Raw genomic sequence first — 19,753 nt, 5'->3', positions numbered from 1 at the left:
TACGGACTATAGTGAAAATGCTGAGATTCGAAGGCTGAAGGTCTAGCTGGCAGAAGTTTGCAACACACAGAACTTGTAGAGAATACCAGCGGGCTGCAATAAAGGGAAAGGACCCTAACAGATACATTAGTGTCTTCTCAATTGAGCTCTGAAAATATAAATTTATATTTGGGAATGGTGCATATATGAGGGCACCTGTATATCCATGCAGGCCTAGGGCACAGTCAGGTATTTAACAAAGTTGGCTTCTCTTGGTTCATGAGCTATTATGACATTAAGAAAGTTTTTTTTTCTTTTTTTTTTCGGCTTACATATTTAGCAGCGTTGATTGATGCATTCACTAGGCCTTCTTCTGGAAACACCACTAAGAGAAATGCTTATGTAGTGTAACAGTTTGTAAGGAAAATGTACAATAAATAGTGAATGAGGGCCCATAAATTTATGGGTTCTTCTTTTAAAAATTTATTTACAATTTATTTAACTTGCTGGGATATTTATAATGTTTTAGAGCCAGTTTTAGGCAGAAGAACTTCGGTAGTTTATTGCTCATCAAAAAAAAATCATTAAGCACAGTGAGAAAAGTACTCTAAATGAAACTCCATTTAACTTGTAGGCAATTTAAAAAAAACTTTACCAAGTAAAACCTAGACATCTTATTTTAATCAAATATGGGCATATAATCAAATCAGGTACTGTCCATATAATGATAACCCAGCAGAAATTTGTAGGTGAACCTTTAAAAAAAAAGTAGTTTCCAGAAATATCAGCATTCAGTGGTTCTTAAACTTGGCTCACTTTCAAACAGATCAATGTTTAAGATGCTGATTCAAAGTAATACCACTTTTGAAACAGGTTTTCAGGTTTGTTTTTATTGGTGGCCTATAACTTTCTCACTGAGTACATATGTAAAATGTTCTTTTTTTCTCTTGAATGTTATGAAATAGTACGTAGCTTATAGCGATATGTTCAGCAACATGAATTATAAGGGCACACTACTTTTTTTTTTTAACTAATCATTTATGCTATTCCTGGACATTTCTTGCAAGCTAATGATACTCTTTAGTTTTGATATTCTGGAATATTTTAAATCATGACTTGAGAAAGATACATTAGAAAAAATACTTTAATTGTGCATATGAGTAAAGTTATACAAAATATTGTGGATTTTTACTGGCAGGTTCTTAACCTTTGGGGAGTAATACATTGTAAATACTTTTGATACAAAATTGGGGACTTAGGTTATTCTTAATGACTAGTTGACATAGTTGTTCTTGTTTAAGGATTTTTTGATGAGATATATGGGCATTTGGTTGGCAGGTAAACAGAATCCTGTTGAACACGAATGCATGCATGCAGTTTGCAGTTTTTTGAAAAGCATATTGGGAGTATCTACAAACACTTAAAATGCCATATTAGAATGTTTATTTTAAATGCTTATTAGCATTAATCAAGCTTTTAAATAAGATAACGTTTTAACATAGATATGAATCATTTGGAGCTAAGTTATCCTTTGCATTATAAAATGGGGATGAAACTTAAAAATGAAGTCCTCCTTTTGGTGGAAGCTCACTTGGTAGTTTAAGGTAGACTCCAGGGGTTTTTTGCATAATACAACAGAGTCTTGGTCCCTAGCATGTCTTGTATATATAAGAAAATCAGTCAATGTGAAGTTCTGTTTCAAACCTAAAATTTATGTATTTTAGATCATTTCAAGGATGAGCTCAGAATTTAGTAATGTTTAGATGCTTTGTGGTTTGGCGTATACCTTTGCAGATAAACTGTGACTTGCCCCCCATGCCTGTCACCTCAAGTATGAGAATAAGAAATATTCTCAAACATCAGAAATTTTAAAAATGTTAATGGTTTATGGCAAGAATAACAATTCCTGTATTTTTTTCTATTCTCTTTCTACTTAAAGAATGCACACGTGTTACGAAAGCTGACTACTTCTCTTTTGGATTCTTTTATTGAAAAAGAGCAGTTTTGAAAGCTAAACTTGAAACATAGAGCCTGCAATTTGTGCAGAGAGGAAAAAAATCAGTTATTGAAGTGATTTATTATGTATTATATTAATATATACTTTTAAAAGCTCAGTCATATGTAGTGTTTAAATGATTATAATTTGCTAAATTTTTAAACAACACGACTATTAAATATTTTACCAATTTTACCTTATCAGTTCACATTTGAACATTTAAAAATTTAGTAATTGCATTAATAATAATATTCTGGACATTACTGCTACCTGTGCCTTGAAAATATATATTTAGTTAGATATAACAAACTGAAAAAGAATGCATTTTATAATAGTTGTCTGTCCTACACCCTTTAGCAAAAAGCTATCAAATCTTTCTTTGGTTTCTAAGCCTCATTTATTTGAAGGTAATCTGTGTTTTGGAGAGGGGGTTGTATGGCAGAGAGAAGTTATGTAACAGTGTGGATTAGTTAATCAAAAGTTAGACGTACTCCGAAAGCTTTGTGGAGGTTACTGCTTAATTTTTAAAAAAATATATTTCTATTTCCTAAGAAAATGTCATGTATAAGGATCAAACATTTTAGGCAAAACAGGAAGAAACATTTAACTATTGAAACTCAATTTTTTTTTCAATTTTAAGAGGCATCTATGAGGGTTTTCCTGGCATCTTGTAAATATTGAAAATACCAGGTTCTGTTTCCCTATGAGAAAAATCCTGAAATAGTATTTGCAAAACTTAAATAATCTATTTTTTAGGTATGATTATTACTGAAAGCACTTCACAATCATATTAGTAAATTAAATGTATTCATGTATGCTTTTCTTTGTTTTTTTTTCCTCTTTCTTTCCCCTTTTTGTTTCATTCCCATAGTATTAGCAATTATGTCTTGGGCATAGATCTTTTATTTTAGCCTAATAAATATCAAATTCATTCCTTCTTTTGTATATGAACCTGCCAAATTTTTCCTAGTTTTTGACTAAAAAAAATTATATGTAGTTATAATATTTAAAAGAGGAATTCAGACACTAGCAAAATGAGTAAGAAACATATCAGAATCTACATGCAGTATTTTTAGAGGGAAAGCCTTTGTTTTCATTGATTGTAGAGATGATTTTTTGCTCCTAGACTTCCATAAACATTGACTGGCATCTAAATGTTTAGGATTTGCCAATCTGGCGGCCGGGCCCTGGCTGTACTACAAGTGGTGAGGTCAAGGCTGGGACAAAATTAGATATGCCTTCCTTGAAATAGGGTTAAGATTATACATTGTTATAAGCATTTAGATAAACTTCACTTACTATCTAAAGGATGGGGAGCTAGGCCCGACAATAGCAGCTGGTGTACCCTGGTGAACATATTAAAAGAGTTTTTAAATTTTTAGCCTTTTTTTATTTCCAATCATAAGAAATGATACTGATAGTTTTCTCTCCCACCTTCCCAGACTTCCCATAGGATGCTGTGTATGATTTTGGTAACAGAATGCTCTAATCAAATTTCAAGTGAAATGAGGAATTTCTTTCTTAAGGTGACCCGCTGAAGAAAAGTTGTTTTCTTTTGTTTTCATTCTACTTATATTTTTGTTTTTGTTCATTCTCCTAGGATGAATTTCATCCTTTCATCGAAGCACTTCTGCCCCACGTCCGAGCCTTTGCCTACACATGGTTCAACCTGCAGGCCCGAAAACGAAAATACTTCAAAAAACATGAAAAGCGTATGTCAAAAGAAGAAGAGAGAGCCGTGAAGGATGAATTGCTAAGTGAAAAACCAGAGGTCAAGCAGAAGTGGGCATCTCGACTTCTGGCAAAGTTACGGAAAGATATCCGACCCGAATATCGAGAGGATTTTGTTCTTACAGTTACAGGGAAAAAACCTCCATGTTGTGTTCTTTCCAACCCAGACCAGAAAGGCAAGATGCGAAGAATTGACTGCCTCCGCCAGGCAGATAAAGTCTGGAGGTTGGACCTTGTTATGGTGATTTTGTTTAAAGGTATTCCGCTGGAAAGTACTGATGGCGAGCGCCTTGTAAAGTCCCCACAATGCTCTAATCCAGGGCTCTGTGTCCAACCCCATCACATAGGGGTTTCTGTTAAGGAACTCGATTTATATTTGGCATACTTTGTGCATGCAGCAGGTAAGTGCAATGGTGAGAATTCCTCCCACTTTCTTGTGTGTGTTTCTTTCCTCATGGCCTCCGCGTTATGCCGGATCCTTCCTGAGCTCCCCAAGTTGCAGGCCACGTACATGAAGCCAGTGTGGTTTCAAAGATTGAGAAACCAAAGTCTGAGGTGCCACCTTCATTCAGGTGGAAAAGCATAGCTTTGAGCGAATTCTCACTAAGTTCAGCTCTTTTGGTAAGTAGTGTTTTCAGAGGCGTTGGTAATCAGATATGTGATATGTTTAAATCACATTTTTTGATGAGGCGGTGAGAGAAGCCTCGTGAAAACCCTTTTAATAAAGAGTATATTTTAACTGACAAATGATCTAGTTTGAAAGCATTTATTTTGGTATTGAGGCAATATTTTTAGTTGGTTTTCTGCTGGGAGTGTTTTTAACCTACTGAGGCCTTTTGAACCCCTTGCCAATTAAGTTGGAGGTAAGATTACTATCAAATTGCTGATCATTTAGGAAGGAAAAATAATCACATTAATACGCAGACTTAGTAGCTTTGTATTTAGGAATTCTTAGTGTTGTCTCAGATAGCTAAGGGAAACAAACCAGCTCTTTCAGTAATTGATGGAGAGGTTAATATTAAAAATAACCAACCTGTATAATGCATGAACACATTGAGAAATTGCTCTTGATAATTGATGTAGTGAGTTGCTTTGATTTATTATAAAATCTGAAATTTTTTTTTTCAAGGCATGTCTTACTTGTGCATGTTTCAGTGTTTAGAATAGCATGCAGGATAAAACTATTGAGGACTGGATAAAATAATGCATTTTTACTTTGTTCCTTTCGTCTTGTTTTAGACAAAAGGCTCATTGTGCTACGTGAACGCTCAGGTCTTGTGTAACTTGTTGACTTTATATATGTACATATCGGTCTTGCTAGATTACCTTCATGGCAGTTACTTGAGCCAGATGGAAGAAAGAGGGTTGTGGAATCCTACCAGTAGGTTGTTTTGGGGTTCAAATATTTATGTATTTTTTTTTTTTTTACAAAGGAGAGATGTTACCTGTAAAAACGCTGCACTTTTCTTCAAAATATTTTTAGTTCTAAAAATGTTAGTGAGTTTTTAAAGAAGTCACCTGATAGCCTGTTCTCTATTTTTCTCAATATATGTTTTAGAAAGAGAACTTTTGTTATCCATCTGCCCTTACATGAGAAACTGGAGAAATTAGCTTTGCAAGCATGTCACATCATCATTTGCATTCTGTTGGCAGGGGATAGATGAGTATTTTACAGGATGTGAGCTGTAAGTGTTTCAAATATTTGGGTTTTCAAAAATGTATACTTAATTATAAGAATTGCCTTTTGCTTTAGCCAATTCTGGGTAGCAAGAATGAAAAGTCAGCACCTCTCAAGTGATCTCTAAACAGGAATAAGTAGCCCTTTTTTAACCCACTCTTAACCCTATTGTTGTTCATTTGTTTTGTTTACTGAAAAAGCAAAGTTAAAATTTTTAAATAATGTGTCAGCATATGTTAAGCACAGCAAAACGCAAAAAAAGTATAGGTGTTAACAGGTGCTTTCAAGAAGCACTCCTTAAAATCTTGTTTTTACCTTTTAGATATTTAGAAAAATATAACCTATAAATTATCCTGAATAGTTGACCAACATCGAAACTTGAAAGTGCCAACAGGTGATGCAGATCATGATGTGTGCTTCCATATAAGATAACATCAAAATGAAATACCTGTGAAGTTTTTGTCAGTGTAAGCAGTGTCCATTCTAAGTTTTTGTCTTAAACATTTCTCTGTATTTAAAGAAATGCAATCTTTTCGCTGTTCTCATTACATGCATTCTTTTTCGTCGTTGGTTTGTTACTGTGCTGTTGCTTCCAATTCTTGAACTAACAGTTGTTGGTTGTTGCAATGCCTGAAGGGGGTTATGTTGGTAAAATGACATTTAGAAGGTTACTTAGGAGAGTTAGCATCCTTATTGCTTATGAAAGATTTATTGACAGCAGCATAGATCAGACTACCCTTCGGTTTGGTTTTCCTGATGTATCCCAGAATCCCTTGTTATGCCTGAATGCCAGCCAAATATTTGGCCATTGGTTTTCACGGGACCGCAGTAATGGCTGCTTCTCTGTGCGCGCAACAGGAAGATTGTAAAAGAAAATATTAAGGGTCTTTTGTCTGAAAATATTTCAAATTTGATTTACGAGATTTAGAGACCTGTTATTTGTGGAAGGGAAGCTGCCAATACAAATATGAGGTAGATCGGTCAACTTACATACAACTGATTTGACAAGCATCTGTTATAATACTGAAGATTTGTAAACACTAAACAATGTTTTTACCTCCTTAAAAGTTTTGAGAACTTGCCAGTATTGGCAGGAGGCAGAGACTCTGAAACGTGCTTCAAGATACATGCCAAAACCATTGTGGCCTTTTCACCTATAATGCGTTTTTTCTTGCTCTTTCTTTTAAAATGTTATTTTTTTTCCTTTCCAGAATGCCTTTTTTTCCCCCTAGATGGTCATAGAAATTAGATCTTCTTTTCCTTCTGAAATTTGTGTGTAATAATTCTTGCTTTATGTGTCCACCTTTCTTTGGTAGGAAGTTGAAATCTCAGAACATACATGAGAATACTAGAAGCAAATGCAGAATCAATCTTTTTTTTTTTTTTTAAAGCGGAGGTGATTTATTCTAAGACTTACTGAGATGCTAAAATATAATACATAAACTACATTCCAGTTTTTTCCCTCTAAATCCAGTGGCATTAGAACTGTGAATTTTGTGGCTGATAAACAGTAATAAGTGTAATGAAATTGGAGTGATTTCATAAGCCTGAGAATTTCATCTTGTTAAAAGAACAAAACCATTTTATGCCCTTAATTTGGTCTCAATTTGAGTTGTCCTTCCCATGTATCATATGACAACTTGGAGATATTATGGTATTATGGCAAATGGTTTTCTTTGTGAGTGTGTAACAGTAAAGCTAATTTATGACCAGTCTTTACCAGATGATCTGTATCAGAATCTACAATATACCCGGCACGTGGCAAGGTCACAATTTAAGTTGTTAAGGTCATAACCTTAGCCACCAGGCATTTGACCTTTTAGATAAAGTTAACCTTTGTTCATTAGTAGGCACTCAACCGAGAAGTTTCTGGAGAGTTGTTGTTGTTTTTTTTTTTTAACCACTTCTGTATAACTTCTGGTAATGTAATCAGATTCTAGAAAGATTCTCAGTCAAATTAGATTTTGTGAAAGGTTATACTTTTTAAGGACTCATTTCTTGGATAGAGGTAGGTTGCTATATTTAGGCCATAGAATGACAGTTTCACAATTTATATTTGATATTATTACCTGCCACGGGGTAGAATAAAAGCTCGGAGGCAGCTGTGTGGGGACATTTAAAATCTAAAATTAAACAAATGAATTTATGTTTAATTCAACTAAGGCCTTTGCTAATTTTCAAGTGACATTAGGCCTAAAAGCTAAATCACAGTGAGCCTTCTTCACTTTTTGCAGATGAGGAATTTTCTAACATTAGAAATATTTTTAGCAGTCTTAAAATTCAGTTTGAAAGACTAATAAGTGACCACAATTTGTCAGGTAATTGCTTTAATTGTTAATCAGCCAGTGACAAAGCGAGTTGCTATTGTCCTAATGGCAGCAGTATGAGTACTTGTTAGTTTTAAGGTAGAAAGAGAACACTTTTGCACGGTAATCTTTTAGTGCAGTAGTTACTGATTGCTTCCATACTACTACCATTATTACCTTTACTTAATTTTGCTTGCATCAGGAATAGCAGAGATCCTTTCAATCACTGAAGGAGCTGTTTCAGTGTCTCGGAAGCCTAGTACCTGTCCTATAAACCACTCAACAGTATTACTGATTACCACATTACCTGTACCATATTGTTCACTTAATTATGCTGACATGAATGCTCATTTCAAATTATTTAGATTCTTGCTAATTTTGTTTTGCTCTACCTCATATTATTCCATTTCAGCCAAAAGAGAGCTACTCCCATTCAGGTGCATTTTAGTTTTATTTTGGCTTCGTGATTGCCATTCCTTCATATAGTAATAGAGAAAGCCGTGATATGCAGATAGACCAGATGGTCATGTTGACAGATTGAGAATTCACTTCCTACTGCTTCAGAGCAGGTGTAAGATTAGGAGTGTCTGTGTAGGGGCGTGTGTGTGCTTCGTGTGCATGTGTGTGCACATCCAGGCTGCACAGAGTGCTGTTTGAGCAATGGGAATGATTTCGTTTTTGAAATGCTAGTATTTTAAATGCAGTGTAATTATACAGATAAAGTTTTCAGTGCATATAGAGTATTATAATTTTTATAAATAAATCGCATTAGATTGTTACAGTTTATAATTTTATGCCAAATTAATTATGATAATTTCTTAGTTTTTAGGTAACTTCCTACATTAGTTTGAGGCAACATTGCATATCTAAAATATATTCAATATATTCTGTTAGCAGATACATGTATATGTGTTTACATTCAAATCTAGGACTATACATTTTTGTAATTAAACTTTTTCAGTAACTTAATAAACTCCCTAGTAGAAAGTTGTGCAGTTATCCTGTGATTTGTAATTATTAATAAAGTGTGTTTGGAAAAAGAAGGAGTAAAAGTAATATACAGTGATATTTAAATTAGGAGAGTAAGGATCACCCTATCCAACTCTAGCTTTAAGCTCAAGGTGGATTTTGTGGCTGATCGAGCTATTGTAAATTACTGATATATGGCATATTTTTAGAAATTTTAATTTATCTTTTAATTCTTCAAAAAAGATAGCGGTAGCAGTCAACAAATTTGAGATAAATATTGATTTTACATCCTTGAGTGTTTTCTGCGTAACTTGAGGATAGTAACAATATCCTTTACCTAGAATGTAGTAACAAAATCCTTTACCTAGAATGTAGTGCAAAAGATGGTAGTTTAAGGCAGAGAGTGTACAGGAATAGGGAGAAATAGTTGTTCTGGAGTAAACCTTTGAATGGAAGTCAGTTCATTTATGGCTAAGAGGTTGAGTGTGTTGGTAAGAAAATTTCCCAATGCTTCTGGCTTGGATTTTCCTTGTCTTCTTTTCTACCCAGTGATGAATAGCATTAATTTAAACCTATTTAAGGCCAGTGTGGGAGAAACCACAGCCTTTGTTGTGGTCACTGCTGTACACAGTAGGACTGGGTGTTTCATTTGGTTAAGGCCTCAAGCTGCTTCCAGAGGACACGGAACAGCCTGTCGGCATTTTAAATCTTGCACAGAAGCAGCAACAATTCTAATGGCTCACAAATGTCAACATAGATTTTTGAAACCAATTTTGAGGATTAGACTAGAAGAAAACGTAAAATGCAGATTGAGTTCAGCAAATGTGCTAAACACTGATTTATTACCATTTTAGTAATAATTTTCCCATGGTTATTTAAGGGTTAGAGCTTGCTTTTGAATATATTATAAATTGTAAATCCATGGGTGTTGAGTAAGGGAAGGAAGAAGTCAGGTGGAGGAGGAAGAGAATGAATGAACTCGTATGCTTTGTTAAAGAGAAACATAAAACCCTGAACTTAATCACAAATGGAGATACCGTAAAAGTATTTTCGTTTAAGTAATGACTGTAAAGCGATCTTGGGCAGTGAGCTATCAAGTGGAGAATTTTATAATTTGTCTTCCCACAATTTTTTGCATAGCTTTTTTCAGACTAAGACACTATTTAGGGCTTTGGGAGTTTTTATTCAAGTTTTTAGGGAAAGGTTTTGCAAAAATTCTTTTTAGAATTTAGGAGTCCAGTTAAAGACATCATTGCACACTTAAGCTCAGAAAAGGGCCATGGAGATGTTTATTCTTTTTACTATTTTGCTTTCTAAGGTGGCAGTTCAGAGCATTGTCAAGTTTTTGGCTCTTTCCCAGTAGGCAACGGTAAGATACTCATTATTGATCCAAACTTTTGTGTCCCTGAACTTAACAGAATTCTCTAGTTGCTACTTAGACAGAAATGACTTTTTTCCTTAGATTTTCCCCAAAATATTAGAAAACAATTCCTCATGTTTTGTTATAATTCCACAGCGTAAACCATATTTTATCTAATGGAATTAGTCCTCCCGTTAGTGTTCTAGTTAAATAAACATGGCTTATGAAGTGAAAAAATAAGTCCAACAAATGACAAGTTGCAGCAACTCTGAAGCAGAAGATATTTTTGCTTTTCTGTTTGTAAAACAAGCTAAATAAGATAAAACTGAGAAAAAGAAGTTCATTTGTGTTGTGTATTTTGGCAAATCTTGGTCTTCTTTAAAATGTTGCTAACCCTAAAACAAGAAATGATGAGGATAATTATGATAACTAGAGATTGAAGTGGAATAACTGTAATATTCTTTGAGAACTTTAAACTTACTTCTTTTCATGTCTTTCAAATACTTCCCTAGTGGTAGATATTTTGGACCTAGATCAATTGGGAGTAGAGAAAAGGAGATGGAAGGAAGGAACGGAAATAACTTTTATTGAATGTCTGTTCTGCAGCAGGCACTGAGTAAGGTTTGTCATAGTCATATATTGTAGCTTGCTGTCTCTTTCATAGCAGTATTATGAATTAGTAATGCACTCTCTATTTGAACGGATGAGGACAGACTCTTTAGAGTGGCCAGGTTACATGTCCAGAGCAAGATTCAAACCCAGGTCTTCTGATTTCAAATCTTATGCTCTTAAACAATTAAAATTCATTTTATATCCTTCTTTATATCTTATTGTTTAGGGTTGGATGTCATTTTAATGGTATCACACACCTGTCTTGAATCAAAGGGAAAATAAAAAGTCAAAATACAAACCCCTCCCATGGAGATATTTCACTGTCAAGTTCAGATGTTAGCCACAGAATGAGGCCACACTTGATAGAGAGAGAAATGATGTTACACTTGTCAGTGTTAGGGTCAAAATCTGGAATGATTTGTTCTTTCTTGTTTCTATAATGTTGAAATTTAGTGAATAGAAGCATTATGACACAGGTTTAAGATTTTTAGTTGTCGTTAAGACAAAGTTAAACTAATTGGTTCTAGATGCTTTGAGAAGCCTTTGTGTATTAAACTAAGCACTATTTTAAAAAACTAAATTGCATGTAATTTTTACTATGCAGATTTTTGGACGTAGTTTTATATGCACAAGACATAATATATGTTTCTAATTTCCCCCATACATTACATGTATTTATATATATATATATATTTACAGAGAGAGAAATATATATTTCTAACTTCCCCTAATGACTAGATTTTAAAATGTAAAATTCACTTTGTTCTGAAAAAATCCTTTGGTTATGGCCGTATGTATAATTATTTAAAATAAAGCCAAAATCATGTTTGAGAAAAGAATGGAATTTTATTAGTTTAAAATTAAAAAATTAAAATAGGAAAAAAATTGAAGATGGACATGTTTCAATTTCATGCCCTTAAATTAGTGAATTAGTGAGCTTTTTTGTTGTTGTTGTTGTCGTCGTTGTTTTTTGAGATGGAGTTTAGCCCTTGTTGTCTAGGCTGGAGTGCAGTGGCACAATCTCGGCTCACCACAATCTCCGCCTCCCTGGTTCAAGCGATTCTCCTATCTCAGCCTCCCGAATAGCTGTGATTACAGGCATGTGTCCCCATGCCCAGCTAATTTTATATTTTTAGTAGAGACAGGGTTTCTCCGTGTTGGTCAGGCTGGTCTCGAACTCCTGACGTCAGGAGTTCCACCTGCCTCGGCCTGCCAAAGCGTTGGGATTATAGGTGTGAGCCACTGCGCCTGGCCATGAGCTTTGTTTCTAACTCTTTAAACTTAGTCAAGATTAGTTCTTTTTTTTTGAGACGTAGTCTTGCTCTGTCACCCAGGCTGGAGTGCAATGGTGCAATCTTGGCTCACTGCAACCTCCGCCTCCTGGGTTCAAGCGATTCTCCTGCCTCAGCCTCATGAGTAGCTGGGACTACAGGCTCCCACCACCACGCCCAGCTAATTTTTGTATTTTTAGTAGAGATGGGGTTTCACCATCTTGGTGAGGCTGGACTCGAACTCCTGACTTCGTGATCCACCCACTTTGGCCTCTCAAAATGCTGGGATTACAGGCGTGAGCCACCGCGCCCAGTGACAAGATTAGTTCTTGATGACTTCAGTGCAAAAACTCAGAGCCTCACTCAACATATTTTTTATAATTGTAAATAGAAAAAGATGACCAATAAGTATAATTTATACTATATTAATTCATTATGCATATTAATTCTCTAAGGTTTAATTTAAAAATAAGCAGCTGAACTGAACTTACAGCAAAGAAAATAAAATAGCTTTCTTTTTAAGAAATATTAATGAATCTTAAAGTTAGGGTTGTGTAGCATCAGTTATGCTAGAAAGGGAAAACTGAGTTTGAGGCATGTGAAGAAAAGTGATTAAATTGGTTAAAAAAATAGTACTCATATCCCATTGTCAACTGTATCCAGTTCCATACTGTATGTATTTTTATATCTCTGGTAAGTGCTTATGGTGGTCCCAAATAACTTGTGAGTTTCCAGACATAGACAGTTCTCAGAGCATGTGTATTCATATAAATTTTTAAATGGCTATTGCTGTAGTGCTCTACAGGTTAAAAAAAGTGAGGCGAAATTAAAACATTTAAAAAATACCGTACTATTTAAAAATTTGTATGAATGTCTGTGTAGCAGCTGCCATTTTCAGGCTGTCTTTGTTGCTATGGTTTGGTTGATTTTATTTCCTTTTGTAATTTTGCCAGCCAGTGATTGGGTAGTACATTGCATTCATGCTGTTGGAGAAGATATATCTGTGGTGAGTCAGATAGCTTGATCTGAGTAGTAATTTTTAGTAGGGAAAGGTATTTGTCAGTGGGTAATAGAAACTGTAGTGTTACATTACCAATCTTCATTTAATTTTCAAATTTACAGACGTGTCACTTAATATCAGAAATTCAGAACCATCTCTTTTGCATTGACATGTGCTTGCCTCTCTCCTTTTGTCCTGTCGGATGCACTTAGAATTCTGTGTAGTTTAATCTTAAAGGGATTAGTTATTTAATTTTAAGCTCCTACATAAAATGAATATCGTACATACAGGGTCCCATCATTGTCACTTTCAAATATTCCATTGCCTTTCAAAGGAGCTGACATGACAAGTCCTTAGGTTGACAAATTCTCATCAACTTTTGTGAAAATGTTGGCTGCAGAAGGAGTAAAGTCAAAGGAGGGCCATAGACAGATGGCTTTCAGTGTTGAGATGACATCAAGCCCTTCTTCGTGGCATTTTTTAACATTCCAAATGAATGAGGGATGGAGATGCTTAAAGAGCTTACTATAGAATAAGTAATTAAGATATTGTGTATCTGCATGTAAACCCCTGTTGCATACTATTAAACAGAGTTGTGCAGGCTCAGATATAATAGCAGATTAGCAATGACAGTTGTAAATATCTTTTATGCTGAATGTAACTCATAAATAATATTACACATTAACATGTTGCTGATGGAAAACTGTGTACCTGAGAACATATTTTCAACGTTAGATAATTGAGAACTAACGATAAGTGGGTTACCAGCGTTTGAAATGAAGCAAAGATTCTAGATAAGAACTTGGCAAAAGCTTATTTGCATAAGAAATTTTGCGTCTTTGTATGACTATAACAAGATTTTTTTGGATGGATGCACGCCATATAAAAATTACTAAGTTACGAAAGTTTCTGATGGATTCATTTAGTTGGCTTTCCTCCCCCTCTTCTTTTAAATGGTAGAGGTTCTCTTTTGGAGAGTAGTTTCAAGTAACTTCTGAGAATGAAGTCTTTGTAATGATGCTGTTCAACAGCATAACTATTGTTGTGCATTCCTGTCAGGGAAAGATAGTCATTGCAGTACTTTTATTGTATGGCCTCTTAATATGTGACAAGGACTTTTATTAAGAATTCTTTTCTTAACATACTTTTAGAAGTCTCTCCTTTCCCCACATTCAATCAGTAACTACAGTTTTAAAAAAATATTTAAATGAACTTTTATTGATTTCTTAGCTTACTCACTGTATAGACAAAAATCTTATGTTTAAAAAAGGTTTAAAATTAATGTATTTTAGGGTTTCAGTAAAATGAAGTGGGAACAAAAATTAACAAAAAAGTGCCATCTCATTGGATCTAGGATATATAATAATACACACACAGTTCCATATCTGTGTAACCATATATATATGTATACACAGTTCTTTGGAGAATGAGGATATTGCAGTCCAAAATGTTATGGTTGAAGAACTAATTGTTCTAAAGATATTTGCCCCTGGCCCCAGAAAAGACGACAAACATGCAAAATGGATAAATGTAATCCTTTGTACTTTTACCACCTACATTTTTAAACCACAGTAACTCTGATTTCTCTAGAAAGGTCAGAGGTTTCAGACAGAAAGCTTTGTAATTCTTCAAAGAAAGACATTTTCAGTTTGGCTGTATAAAGACTGATTACGCACAGCTTTTTACTTTATGTGCGGTTGAATCTTGGAGGTGCTGGAGTGGGGTGGAGACGATGAATAAGTGAAGCTGTGTTTTGAGACATTAGAATTGGAGGGGAACAGACAGATTGGAGAGGAACATAGATTCATATTTTGGGGCTTTTTACTACCAAGTCACCCAGTCTAAAACTCAGGACAGAACAGCATTAACCATTCATTTTGCTTTGTGATAGAGCATTCGATTACCAACTCTTTAAACACTTTTGGCAATTCAAGGAGGTTGCCTATCTGGGTACCATTTCTTAGGATTTGCTTTGTTGGATTTTCTAAATTGTGGATGTGAGTTTCTTTGGTTTTGCATGTTTTTTTTAAATTTTTTTTGGTCCTTTTTGACTTTTCCAAGTTTTGGAGAATTTTTAATGTTGAGTGGTGTCGGGGAAGTAGAGATTGTAGATGACCTTTGTTGTAGCTTACTCCTGTTATTTGGGAAATAGACGTTCAGAGAGCATCTCACTTGAGGCCACACCAACAGTTAAGAGGCAAAGCCAGCATTTAAGCCAACTCCCTTAGACCCCAGACTTTTGCCCTAAAACTACATTATTTAAATTATCTTTTCTTATGCATTTTAAAATTAGCCCTTCATATAAACTTCAAATTTTAGGTAGGGGAGCTTTTATGGTTCCCTTTATGCCAGTGAGGAAACAGCCAGAGAGGTTGAGTAACTTGTCCAGGGTTATATGGTTAATAAGTGGTTAGGATTAGTAACTAGGCCAGATCCTTCTATGGCCTGTTTTTATCTCTAAGATGATCCTCCAGTATGTTAGACTTGAAGCTGTGGATGGAGTGAAAATTATTCTCTGCAAATACATAAACACTCTGAAAGCCATTGTTTTCTCTGTTTAGAAAGTAGTTGAAAAAGTAATGAGAAATTAGAGCTTTTTCTTTTCTGGTGTTAGTTTCAGCTTCCTACCTTGAAGGGAACCTTAAGGCTCAAATCTTCATTTTTACATTTGAGGATTCTAAGTCCATGTATCCCGGAAACTATGGAGACGGGAGCTTCTTGTGTGAGTTGGAGAGCAGTTGTAGACCGTTATCATTTCCATCAGCGCGGATGCTCTTTGGGTGGTGTTGGCATAGAAGATCTGTTTTGGTTACCCTTATTGACAAGCTCTACTGTGTGATTGGCAGTTCCGTTCAGCAGATAGGTTTCCAGCACTTCTTAGGCACTGTGATAGATTCCAGAGTTGCAAAACTGAAGAAAATACCTTGAGACAAGTCAGTGCCATCTCAGATATAATTTCCTCAGAAATCAAGATTTTAGAGCATTTGATGTTTTTAAATTAGGGTCCTTTCAACTAATAGCCTGTATGAAGTTTTTAAAACACTTATAAAAAATTTATGAAGATGATTTTTATTTCGAGACAGGGTCTTGTTCTGTTGCCTAGCTGGAGTGCAGTGGTGCAGTCGTAGCTCACTGCTGCCTCAAACTTCTGGGCTCACACAATCCTCGTACTTCAGCCTCCTAAGTAGCTGGGACTAAAGGTGAATCCCACCACCCTGGGCTAACTTAAAAAAATATTTTGTGGAGATAGAGTCTCACTGTATTGCCCAGGCTGGTCACTGAACTCCTAGCTTCCAGTGATCCTCCCACCTCAGCCTCTCAAAGTGCTGAGATTCTAAGTGTGAGCTGCCAAACCTGGCCTATATGAAGTTTTAAACATTTGTAGAACCAGTTATTAACATTGCTTTTTTTTAACCATAAAATTGGTATATGTCGAAGAATTCTATCATTTGACTATATTTCTATTGTGTTAAATTTTTTGTTTTCTTATATCAAAAATATTTTTGTAAATGTAAAGAAAATTCAAGCAGACAGAAGATGGTGCAGGTGCTTTCTATTATTTAATAGTTCACCTGGCCAGGCACAGTGGCTCATGCCTGTAATCCCAGCACTTTGGGAGGCTGAGGCGGGCACATCATCTGAGGTCGGGAGTTCGAGACCAGCCTGACAAATATGGAGAAACTCCATCTCTACTAAAACTACAAAATTAGCCGGGCATGGTGGTGCATGTCTGTGATCCCAGCTACTCGGGAGGCTGAGGCAGGAGAATCGCTTGAACCCTGGAAGCAAAGGTTGTAGTGAGCTGAGATTGCGCCATTGCACTCCAACCTGGGCAACAAGAGTGAAACTCCGTCTCAAAAAAAAAAAAAAAAAAAAAAAAAAAAAAAAAAGTAGTTCACCACCATGGCATGTTTTCTCTAAAGAAAGCTGGTTGTGCACAGAAAAGTTATTTTTTTTTAAAGGACATCCTTCTAGTAATGCTGAAATATAAAACAAATAGCGTTATAGGAAAATGAAACAGCAGGAGAACGAGAGAGTAGAAAACAGAAAGGAAGCGAAGGCCTTGGAGAGCAGGCGGTAGTGAATTCATTTGGCAGTTCCTAAAACACAGCCAAGTCCCAGTAGCATAGCCACCTAAATTCCCTATTTTGCTCCTTCTTGGAAAAAAGTTAGCAGTCTCGAGACTTTTACACTGAAGTGGATTTTAAGTTGTCAGAAGTCTCAAGCTGATTTGCCTTTTTTTCTCTCTTTTATTAAAAGAAAACAGATACATATTACATTCAAACAGAAAGCATGTAAGGGGTCTTCTAAGTGTGAGCATGTGTTAGTGGATTAATGGGACAATGTGTATGGATGGTGATAGAAAATATGAGAGAACTATTGCTTGGCTGATAGATGAAATAACAACAAGAAAAATCTGGTGGCCCAATATATATTGGATTTGTTGTTATTCTCTGTTATATCTGCTGGTTGTTAAATCTGAAAGTGAAATCTGTTTCTCCATTCATTAATATGTGTGCTTTTCTTTGTATAGAGCACAGAACAAATTATTTGTTCCATAATTATTTTTAAAAAGCAGAAAATGTGTTTGTAACATTTAAGAAATGGCATGGGATTGTCATAGAAACTCATCCTGAACACTGTAAATAAAAATGGTTGGGGATTAGTCACAGTAACATATAGGACATCATGAAATTCATGACAGATTTCTTTGTCTAACAGTCAGTAAGAGACATGAAGCAAACTTGATATAGTTCATGAGATATTAGCAGTTCAGTTCCTTCAGAGAAAGAGAAAACCACGTTGCTTCATATTAAAGAAGCCATCTGTATACAAATCTCACAATTTACTTGATGATTTTAGCAATATTTGATGTTTCGTTTCAGAGTGTCTTATTTCCAAATAATGAAAGCTTAAAAAATTTGAAAATCTCTCTGTTTTTGCCACTAAATCTTTAGAATCATACCCTCCTTTTCTTCTTTCCCTATCTTATTTTTTGGTAATCTTGAATAGCATTTTAAAAGTTTTAGCTTTATTCTGTTTCCTTTAGTTTTCTCTTACTTCATATAATATGAATAAAACTGAACACATTAATGATAAATAGCCTTCATTAATACTATATATTTTTAAATATCTATTTCAGGTTAGAATTATGAGTCTGCAGTATTGCCATTAACATCTTTTTCTGTTTTTTTTTTAATCCATTATTTAGAAGGAAATTGTTTCAGAGTATTTTCTTTCTCCAACTCTGTCCAACATCTGGAAGAACGATTGCTTGTCTTTAAATTTGGAATTAATCCCCAATTGCATACTCCTGCTAGGCTGATGTTTCAGTAAATTCTAACACATCAGCCTCAGATCTTTGATTCCTTGAGCTTTTGGAAGTAGAAGTTAAAGTCTGAGAGGGTGTTTCAAGACTTAGGAAACTTAGTGTTGTGGAATGACCTGTGCGTCTGACAAGGCCCCTTTAACAATGCTGTGTGTCACTGCATGTTCTTATTTGTAATCAAAACAGTAGGTACAATATTTCAATAAGGGTAAGTGTATTTCGACAAATGTGGCCCGATAAAAGTGGATAAATTACGTTTTGTGGTTGAGTTAATTAGTGAACACAATGAACCTTGAAACTGGTGGGAGCATGTGCAAAGACATATGTGAAAATGTTGGTACATGGAACATACGGAACCATCTTATCTTCCTGCCTGTGTACACAGGTTCTATTGTAGTACAGGTATATGCATGCATATTTTTGTTTTATTCCTTGTAGTAGTCCTACTTGGGATGTCCTCACCCACCTTTACTTGGCTAACATTATTTATACTTTAAGGCTCAACTGTAACATCATTTCCTCAAGGAAGCTTTCTTTTCCCCCCAAGGTTAGGCTAAGGACTCCTTCCCTGCATGCCCACAGCATCCATTAGCAGCATAGTAGTACTTGCCATTAGCACTTCCTTTATAATAAAACTATTTGTCTACATCTGTATTTCCAGATTGGGCTGTGATTTCTTTCTGAGCAGGGACTGGGTTGTATTCAGTGTTTTTGTACCCCCACATAGGGGTGCATAGAACCTGGCACTTAACTGTGCACTCAGTATCTTTGTTTAGCTGGCGACTAGATGGGAAATCTGGATTGAACAAAACAAGAACTTGAGAAGCTTCTAATATGAATCTTAAAACTAGGTAACATATAAAATAGTTTTTGGGCGTGCGTCTACCTTAGGACCGAATTTAAGCCTATGTTTTTTACAGAATGATTTTCCTTTCTCACCCTACCATGTCAGTGGATTTCTGTTTCTTCACCCAAATCCATAGTTTCATATTAACCCAAAGGAATTACTGACATGTAAGTAATTATAATTCTGAAAATAAAGGTCTGATGATGCTAGACAATTGATGATGCTAAACCATTTAGGCTGTTTTTCCTTTAAGATCCTGGTCTTGACTTTTATTTGAGCTTTTTATCTAGAAAAGATGATTTGGTGATGATGGAGTAATATAGTAACTGCTCTAGCTTATATGTGAGGGTATAATCTTTATACCAATAATAATTTATCAAGTGCCTACTATGTGCTGAGTACCCTGCTAGGGGAGGAAATAAAGGATTTCAATTTAATGCTATTGCATTTTTAAAGAGCACAATTTTGATTAAAAATTGACCCATTCTCTTCAGAGTGGACACTCACATTTTTTGTTGGTTTTGAATCACATACTGTCTTGCTCTGCAGGAAAAGGGCCTGTCAGTCATGTCTTTATTTCTCTTGAGCATTTGTACGTTGTATGTCTGTCCTCACTTAACAGGGTGTTTTTGGCATGGTTACTTAATCCTAAGCTGTGAGAGGCACAGGAAGTAA

At 35.2% G+C, this 19,753-nt stretch overlaps 1 protein-coding gene across 6 annotated transcripts in view; it reads left to right on the top strand.

Moving 5' to 3' along the window:
- Positions 1-19,753, top strand: part of NFIA (nuclear factor I A) — a 390,911-nt gene that overhangs the window by 7,373 nt on the left and 363,785 nt on the right. For all 6 annotated transcript variants that reach the window (XM_032136492.2, XM_032136490.2, XM_032136493.2 and 3 more), the window contains one exon: positions 3,576-4,107. In XM_032136492.2, the coding sequence (XP_031992383.1) occupies positions 3,576-4,107 (532 nt within the window). The remainder of the gene's footprint in view (positions 1-3,575; positions 4,108-19,753) is intronic.

The sequence above is a fragment of the Hylobates moloch genome, unplaced genomic scaffold, assembly GCF_009828535.3.
Source record: "Hylobates moloch isolate HMO894 unplaced genomic scaffold, HMol_V3 SCAFFOLD_18, whole genome shotgun sequence".
Classification (NCBI taxonomy): Eukaryota; Metazoa; Chordata; class Mammalia; order Primates; family Hylobatidae; genus Hylobates; species Hylobates moloch.
The sequence above is the reverse complement of the archived record's forward strand: the minus strand, read 5'-3'. Positions and strand labels throughout refer to the sequence as shown.